Raw genomic sequence first — 10,098 nt, forward strand, 5'->3', positions numbered from 1 at the left:
GGCAACATCTGAGCAATTGCATTTTCCACAGAAAAGCAAACTTCAAAGGTCACTTCAACCTTGCCTTGTAAAGAATAACAATATGCACGTGGAGGAAAATGAAAACAAGGCTGATTACTGGAAATCCCTCTAGTGCTTCAAAGGAAAAGTGGCACCGCTCCTCCCAAGCTAAACCGTTGCTTAGCAACATCTCATCTGAGAGATCTGCCCACAACGTGAGTTTAACATCATTTGCAAAACACAACGGCGTCCTGCAAAGACCCTTTATTGAATTTAAAGGCTGTTTATAGAGTTGCTAAGAGAAGGTTTTCCAGTCTGACAGTAATACTGTACTGTATATAATGCATGGTGTGTTGTCTTGACACATTGTTATTCCAGGGATGTCCCTCCTATGGTTATGCAACAGTCTGATCCCATTAAATAAAACCAACCTGATTCTCTGTGGCTTTTTAAAATTTAATTTAAATAAATAAAAGATTACACAAATAAAGGCCTTGTGTGTTCTGAGCACTTTCCCTTTTCTCTTGTGGGTGAGTGGAACTGCAGCCTTGTACTTCTTGTGAGCCCAGATTTAACCTGTCGACTCAGTCGGCTGCTTTTTCTGCAATGATATAGGAGACAAATCTGCAGAATTAAAACTGTTAAAACTGAAATAAAACATGTCGGAATAAAACAGCTTTTTAAAAATCTTTACATTTTTGAGCTTGACACTGCATGACCAATCACCTTTCCGCTGATGCACACGCACAGGATTATCGGACATCAAAGGGAGAAAAGTATACATTCATGTTGCCTTCAAAATTTAATTAGATGAAAGTATTTCAGGACATGCCTTGATGCCTTCCTACGTTGGAATGCAGCCTCTAACGACAGCATTTTCAGATTTCGGCGCAGCCAAAATGTGTTATAAATAGCAGTGAGTACAACAGTGATACTGGCAGCTGACAGTATAAACAAATGAACAAACTGTTTGGTTTTGGATTTGGCTGTGGAATGTGTAGAAATCTGTGAATGATGAAAGATGTAATTATGAGAAATCTGAAGAGGTTTCTAGATCAGATTCCAAAACTGCACTGCCCTGCTTCAGCACAATATATTAAAGTGATAGTTCACCCAAAAATGAAAATTCTGTCATCATTTACTCCCTATTGTCATTTCAAACCTTTAGGACTTTCTTTCTTCCGCAGAACACAAAAGAAGATATTTGGAAAGTTGGTAACCGAACAGCACTGGCCCCGTTCACTTCTGTTGTATGGACACAAAACCAATGCAAGTGAATGGGGGCCAGTGTACAACATTCTTCAAAATATCTTCTTTTGTGTTCCGCAGAGGAAAGAAAGTCATACAGGTTTGAAATGACAAGAGGGTGCTTAAACGATGACATATTTAAAATTTTTGTGTGAACTATCACTTTAAATGAACAGTAAACTTCAAATTCAGAATAGTCATTATACATTTCTATATGTATTTTTATACATTTGTATACCACTATTATATGTTACCTACAGTATCTACAGTACTTTTATAGTTATATCTTTATCATGCTGTTGTTTTTCATGTTCATAAAAGGACCATTTTGAAACATCTCTCACGTCGTGGTCTAAAGTGACGTCTTCCTAATAATTGATGTCTTTACACTTTATTCAAACATATTCAAACTACTGTATGAAAACCAAGACAAGGGAATAAGGAAGGATTTAAAACTCAAGCAAAGTGTTTTGACCCACTCATCATGCAGTGGCTTTTTCTCAGCTGTGCACTACTGCCTTTAATGTTCGGTGAGGCAGCTTGTCTCTTGTGTATTTGCAGACTTACATTAGCTGTGTGTTCATGCATGTGCGTGCATGTACATGTACTATCTGTTTGCAACAGTTGTGAGGCGGGGCCAGAAAACCTGCAAGCAGCTATATCAGCAAAACACTAAAGATTTCCTATACATGCACTTCTATTTCTTTTGCTCTGTGCCATCTTCTTTCATGTCATGTCATTAAATTTTCATCATAGTTTCATTGCATAACATAACATAACATCATGTTTAAGTCACATGACTCACTTTTAGCATGATTCTTTTTAACATATACAGCAAAATGGTTGCATGTATCTCATAATTACAAAACTCTTTGATATTTGGGTGTTGTGTGATGGGTATTGTGAGATTCTTTTATATATGATCCAAATGGAATCAAGACATTTAGTGTATAAATATTTTGATTTACTGTAAAATTGCACATTAAAAAACTAAGCGTAATACGTAAGTCAGTGCAAAGGTTGTCCTGGGCCCTGGGCTGGCATTTTAAGCTTAAAGTGGACTTAAATTGTGTATTTAATAATGATTAGCATATTAGCAACACGACTACACTGTAAAAAACAACTATAGGATTTATTATTTTTTCTGTGTAAATTTGCTTTTACTTATTTTTTGTGTGAAGTTTATTATGTAATTACATTTTTCTGCAAATCAAAACAAAAAAGTAAATCTTACTAGTGTTTTTTTTACAGTGTACAAGGCTTATTGTGTTCCAATAACCTTCAGTTATTCAACAAATAACAATTTTGCAGTTCTTAAATAAAAGCCGGAGGCTTTTCTGGCTGTTTTTGACAGCAAAAATGTAATTCTGTGAATAATATTGCCTTTGTGCTTGTTCGATGACAATAAAACACTGAAGCACTGTTCATATTTCTTAAAATAGGTTGTTTGTGACCTCATTGAATGTGTGTCAGTGAACAATGAGTGATTAGGTGCTCAAACAACCAATTCCCTCATACAAAACATTGGAGTTAAAGTATATTTTTACATTTTTAAACAATGCTTTCCCTCATGTCTTATATAGGTCAACATATTAATCAAATTTGTATTAATTATGGATTTGATTAATAGAAAAAATGATGTTTCCTTGGCAAATGCACTAAATATGAATAAATTCGCATTCTAAAATAATTTAGTTTGGAAAACTTGTTCAAAAGTTTAAAAAATTTTGTCGTATACAACAGGGATGATCTCTCTCTGTTTTTGCTTTGCAGCATTTGCATCATTTTGTGAATAAATTACAGTGCAATAAAGGTCAACTGACAAGGAAAGAAGGTACATAGGACCTTTCAGCTGCTGTTTATGTGAAGTCATGCATGTTATAAAATGTACTTATCAATTACACCCCTAAAAAGAGTGACCTTTATTTGAGGTCAACATTACTTAAGAATTGTGCTTTCGGGTGGTGAACATTGAAGACCAATTGCTTTTCCAGGAGAACTTTAAAGAGATCATTTATCCTTAAAGAGGAAGACAAACAAGCTGTCTAAACATCCTCCCTAAACAAAGTTCAGTTTTAAATCTTTTGTACAGCAACAAATGAGCTTGATATAACTGTGATCGCAATCGAGTGTTAAAATCTTACATCTCAGAGAAAATGTGCTGTTATCCATTAAACCTACGACTGCCTTGAGTGGAATGAAAGCATAATGCACTGATGAAAAATGAATCAAAAGCATTCCAATAAAACTGACACTGCGTAGAAAGATGATCAGACGCCAATGTCCTTCCATCATCACATCTAAATGCATTTTCCATGCAGCAGGAACTTCTGACTTGGTTTATTCTGGTTGACTTCAAGCGTAAAGCTTTGTGTTTTCAAAGAGAATTCTTCCGAGACACATTTGAGAGAATAGTACTGTAGAAGGGACCAGCCACTCTGATAAATCCAGCTACTCTTCAAATGAAAAGAAAGATTTTCAAAATATTAAAAATGTCAATGCTTTCAGATGCATAGTGTACAATTATGAAATAACAACCGGAACTCTGGCAGCCATGAGTTGGGTTTGAGCTATTTAAAGTAAGTCAGTCAACTGCTACACTCCAATATCTTTGAGAAAGCAGCACACGCCAGGTGACGCATGCATGCATTTATGATTACAGCTCTGGCCTACTTACAAATGAACGCACTGTCGCTCCTTTCTCTTTCTCTTTCTCTTTCTCTTTCTCTTTCTCTTATCTATCTATCTATCTATCTATCTATCTATCTATCTATCTATCTATCTATCTATCTATCTATCTATCTATCTATCTATCTATCTATCTATCTATCATCTATCTATCTATCTAAAAAAATGCTGGGTTATTTTAATTCAGGGTTGAGTCAAAAAGGGACAAACAAAACCATTGAGTTTAATTTATATTCGACCATTGGTTGAAACAACCCATCATAGGTTAATTCACAACCCAACAGTTGGGTTCCTCCCTTAATTGACCCATTAAAAATAACTCAGTTTAGACTCTGTCCATCTATCATTTACGTAAAATGCTGGATTGTTGGTTGGGTCCATATTTTACAGATAGCTCGAAACACATTTATTTTCTAAAACTTGTAAAGCTTTTCAAAAATTAAAAATGCCAATGCTTTCAGATCCATAGTGTACAGTTATGAAAACTTATAACAATTTCATCACCAAAAGAGGTAAAAAAGGACCACAAAATCTATCCACTCTATCTATCCACTGCAGTGCTTCTTAGAACTTTTTTGATCACTCAATTTATCAATTCCATATTGTTGCATGCATACTTTACAAGCTGCCTGTATATATTAAAGTTTAATTAGAAAGAGAAACCATTACTGCTTACAACATTTTTAATGGCCCCCAAAAGAGCCGATGAGGATTCACAGAACCCTAAATGTACATTATGTCTTATAACAGTGGGCGGTAGTTGTGAATGTTCGCTGTCCGCGGTGCTGAAATTCACTCCACTGAGGTCACAGCGCTTCATACTGTACAACACCTGCCAATGTGAGGTATACAATACAAATAAACATAGCCAGCAACTTAAATATCTTCAACTATTATCTTTTCGTTTTATAACAACTATTACGCTGAAAAATACAGCAATATACTGCGTAAAGTATTACACAGCTGGCTGACAGTATAGACCGACGCGAATAAGAGCAACGCCACAGCGCCGCGCGCGTGCTCCTTTAAGATGATGTAATTCTTTATAACCCATTATGTTTTTCTTTTTTTCCCCGCCCGCACCGCTGAGGCAACAGCAGCCAAAGCGACACAGCCCTGATCGCGCGGGCACCGGGAGGAGATTTCTGGATCTTCTTTCCTCCCAAACACTGCCAGCGCACAAAACCGGATTGACATTTTATCAGAAAATACAACGGATTTATCTGTAAACAGCTGGAATTATCAACCAACATTACAATCACTATATATTTTGTGCTATTTGGAGCTTGTTTTTAACTTGCACCGGGACAAAAGGAAAACTGTTATTTTTGAAACTATCCAACATCAAAAGTTAAATTTAAACCCCAGATTAAGTTGTTGAGAACTTTCGGAGCTGATTTACGGACAAATGTTGTCCATTATACAGGTGGGTGGAAAAAACTAACGTTTCGTCTGAATATTGATATTTAAAGACTGATATTGGAACTGTTGCTGTAAATTTGTGTGCATACGTAAAGCTTTTATGGGATTGAGCCATCGACCGTGCCCTTTTCCATCCCCGTCCGCTGCTGCTTGATCTGGGCGGCAGAGGATGCTGAACAACCGATACCCTCACGCACCGCGAGACTCTCTGGTCTGCGCGCATAGCTCGTTCTCGGATGTTTCGCCGTTCGGTTCTGTGCTCGTGTATTTTTACAATAACGTGAAGCTACCATATCTGTTTAATTCGTTAAAATGCTGTTTTTAGTTAAAATGCTGTCTTACTGCTCAAATCATATTGCACTGTAAAAAAAAATCCCGTAAAAAAACAGATAAAGTACTGGCAGAAAATTACCAGTACATTTTCCTTTATTTTACGGACATTTCCATTAATGCTAAAATGCAAATGAATGCAGTGCAAAATGTAAAATACAGGTAAAACAACTGTAAAAATGAACACGGAAAATTCCTTCATATTAATACAGTATATTGTGCCCTATTTTTACGGCTTTTTTTTAGAGTGTGGTTATAACGACTAACTCGCTCTCCAAGCTGTAGAAACTCCAAACTTTTCCATCGTTTAATCGGGGTGAATACGAGGATTTCTCGGCACCCATGACCGAAATCATGGCGTTAAGTGGACACTCCAGAGCTCAGCCTTACGCCAAAGATCAAGGCTCCGTTCAAAACACTTTTCCAGACGTTATTGAACTCAACGTCGGGGGGCAAGTGTATTACACCCGTCACAGCACGTTAACCAGCAACCCCGGCGCTCTACTGGGGAAAATCTTCTCTCCGAAAAATAACGCGTCCAACGATCTCGCCAGAGACCCCAAAGGTCGCTACTTCATCGACCGGGACGGCTTTTTATTCCGATATGTTTTGGACTACCTCAGAGACAAGCAAGTCGTCCTCCCCGACCATTTTCCAGAGAAGGGGCGGCTGAGGAAAGAAGCGGAGTACTTTCAATTGCCCGATTTAGTGAAACTTCTAACCCCGGACGATTTAAAACCCAGCCCGGACGAATTCATTCACAGCGATTACGAGGACGGGTCCCAAGGAACGTGCCCGCCGCCGTCGCTCGTTCCCGCTGACAGAAAGAGTGGCTTCATAACGGTCGGATATCGCGGGTCTTGCACGATGGGCAGGGAGAGTCAAAGCGACGCCAAATTCAGGAGGGTGCCGAGGATTATGATATGCGGGAGGATTGCGCTGGCCAAAGAAGTTTTTGGCGAGACCTTGAATGAGAGCAGGGACCCGGATAGGACACCTGAAAGATACACGTCCCGCTTTTACCTCAGGTTCAAACACCTGGAGCGCGCGTTTGACATGCTGTCGGAATGCGGCTTCCAGATGGTGGCGTGTAACTCGTCGGTGACTGCATCGGTGGTCAACCAGCACACTGACGACAAGACGTGGTCAAGTTACACAGAGTACGTCTTTTACCGTAAGTTTCTCCTCTAATGTCCTGTCAAAAATTGTGTCTCGTCCGATAACGCGATATTTGCATGCTCTGCCAGTTTTTGCTGTTGCTTTCATTATACGGAAAAACACATACATTTTCACGAGGGACTTCACGTGGCAAGCACACAAAAATGATCTAAAATCATGTTTTTTTTAACTGTTTTTCATGTTTTATTCTGAAATTCATAAGGCTTTCCTGTAAGGGTTGCTCTGAGGGACGCTGTCATATCCCTGAATCACCATTAGATGGCGCACTCGGTTTGTAGTTTGTTGTAGTTTGCCTCACGGGGACACATTTTTTAAATTTAGCTGTTAATGTATAGGCATACATGTTTAAATATTAGTTTATTCAATATGTTAAAGATAAAGCAGCGTATTTTAAGACAGTGAAATCCTTTTTATATGACAACAACAGTGTTCTTGGGAAATGTTACCGTGGTTTCATTATAGTAAAAGTGCAGTAGCATGGTTTTAGTAAAATATCATTGTTAAACTATGGTTACTGTATACTGTACGTCCCTTAAAGGTTCTTTGTCGGCCAACTGGTTCCATAAAGAACTTTGAATTTTATTACACAAAAGGTTATTTGTTGTAGATTATTAAAGTAAGAATGAAATGGTTCTTTTAAGAACCTTTTATTATAAGGTTCTTTGGCGAACCAAAATGGCTCTTCTGTGGCATCGCTGGTGCTGCAATGAACCTTTCACCACCTTTACTTTCAATGGTCTACTTGTACGTGTGCTAATGTACATATACAGTGATATTCTTTATGTAAGACTCTTACCTGGTAAGTGATGCTTTCTCTTCTAAAGAGAGCCCCCTCCTCCATTTCTGACTATCTCTGGCATCTCTGGCAGAGGATGATGGCTTTCTCTAATGGCTCTCATAACATTTTATGATGTAACAAAACACCACCCACTTCAGGCTGCTGGTGGCTAATGTGCTGTCGAGCCAGCCGTGGTCCTGCCACAAGGCAAAATGGAGGAAGTACATAATGGACTGTGTACTCTGCCAATTAAAGAGATTACTGCTGCCGTATTCTAGATGTTTGCAGATTTTTGATTGTTGGCCAGTCGTTTGCATGGACAATGTTATTCATTTTATTACCTCGCTATCTCACAAAAGGTATTGCAACAGCAATTTTGTTGGTGTCGGTGGACGGTTTCAGCAATAAAACCACGAAACTGAGCCAGAGTCAATAGCCTTTGTTTAGTGCACATCAATGCAATGCAGTGCAAATATTTTATGTTGAATCTACAAAGGTACAGTAATAAATGCATGAATGCAACACATATTTCCCATGAGAATGCAAGGTTAGATGCTTGGTATAATAGCTATGAAGGGTGCACTCACTTCTACATTAATGCAGAATGTGATATTGCCATTCTGTCGATTCACCATTGTAAAAGACCACCCACTGGCCCAACGATGGAATCTAATGGCGTGGATGAAGGGATCTCGTGTTCTGCTTCTCCTCGAGCGATTCTACATGAAGTTATTTAAAAACTGAATTGTTACAATTTGGTTCAATTTACATGACTCTGTGGTTAACACCGATTTGACTCCAATTTTAATATAATATAATATAAGTTATATGACATTTCCAATTTATCTGTTGATCATAGTTAATTTTATCTGTTAATCTTCATACTTTATTTATAGTTATCCTTTCGTTTGGGAGTCTCACGCCGGCCAAGTACGTGGATCTCACGGTCACAAAACTGTCAGTTCTGATCTTTAGTCAGAGGTTGCCGGGTAACCTAATATCATTGTCTGGCCGCCCCATGCTTGCTCAGAAACATAACAATAGTTATTTTAGTCACGATCATGCAACTTGCTAAGGCAGGTGATAGGTGGGAATCTGGTACATGTGAGCTTTAGTAAATGTGCCCCATTTGTAGTTTAAATCAAAACTCCAGTCCATCCTATCCTGACATATTGATTTTGCGGTAACAAAACAGGCTCCTTCCAATCTACCGGTAATAACAGACTCTGAAGAATTCTTAATAAATCAATAATAACAATTTATTATGCCAGGCAGGTACAACATTAATTAAAATCATGGAATGCACATACAAAGAAAATTCAAACTTAATAAACAAAGATGATCAACATAGTATAAGAATAAAATAACACCACAAAGTTTATCATACCTGGCAAAATTGAGACACAGTTGTATTGTGGGAAGTTCTGGTTACAGATGCTGATGAGTTTTTTGCCAATGCACCTTATATACCCAGATGTAACAAAGAATCATGAATTCAATGGTCATTTTGAAATTTAGTTTAACTCATGGCTGATGAGATCATCAAATGGGATGTCAATCTATCTTTAAACAGGATTCCCTGATAAAGTCACTCCTCTTAGAGGAGTGCAGGTAATGTCCTAAATTCAAAAATCTCTAATACACTCTTTGTTAGGTTTGAAGGAAATAGACCCTTTTACCCATCGCACCATGACCTTTAAAACAATACCAAACATGATGTTCAAGTCTTCATAAATGATATGCACAGTATGAAATGAATAATCACATTTCCAATGATCATGACCTGAAGATATGAAGGGGATGGGAGAGGTGTGATAAGAAGAGGGGTTCAGTTCATGGACATCAACCCTTGATGAGAGGGCAGGACTCAGTTCTTAGTACTTTTCCAGCTGCCTTACACCATCATTCCCAAACTCTTGAAAATGGCATGCGGGAAAGAGTTTGGTAAAGTTTCAAGGAGTATTTTCGGAGTTTGTACCTTGCCTCCTACACACCCCACCAAGCCTGTCGAGTTTGCTTTGCCTCTGGCAGAGCGCACCAGTTGCTTTTTATAGGCTTCAGCGCTCCGACGCAAACTCTTCCCAGAGTGCAATGCCTCACAGGCAAATTTATTTACCCATTTGTTGCATGGTTTGAGTGATTGACAATCAATCATCGGCAGTGACAGGTCGAGGACTTTCTGCAGTCTGCCTACAGTGCTGTGAATCATGTCATCAACTCCTGTGGTGACAATGTCACCTTTTCCCAAAAAACAACTCGGATTATCATTCTAGCCTGACATAAACATCAACATTATATCGGGAAATGTGTTGACACACATCATTCAAGTAAATGTGTCTTAGATCAGTGGTCATCATGTTTTTCAGACTAAACGTATTGTCCAAAATGATATTCTATATTTCTAAGCCCCCCACACTCTTATACCGGATATTTCCTCTATTTTTCAGTAATGT

General features: G+C 38.3%; 1 protein-coding gene across 1 annotated transcript; it reads left to right on the forward strand.

The window, feature by feature from the left end:
• Nucleotides 1-5,041: 5,041 nt before the first annotated feature.
• On the forward strand, nt 5,042-7,077 carry kctd16b (potassium channel tetramerization domain containing 16b). The gene has a single exon (XM_057360684.1). It carries the CDS (start codon nt 6,031-6,033, stop codon nt 6,877-6,879), a length of 849 nt encoding a protein of 282 aa, XP_057216667.1. The 5' UTR covers nt 5,042-6,030; the 3' UTR covers nt 6,880-7,077.
• The last annotated feature ends 3,021 nt before the right edge of the window (nt 7,078-10,098 follow it).

Source organism: Triplophysa rosa, linkage group LG19 (assembly GCF_024868665.1).
Source record: "Triplophysa rosa linkage group LG19, Trosa_1v2, whole genome shotgun sequence".
Classification (NCBI taxonomy): domain Eukaryota; kingdom Metazoa; phylum Chordata; class Actinopteri; order Cypriniformes; family Nemacheilidae; genus Triplophysa; species Triplophysa rosa.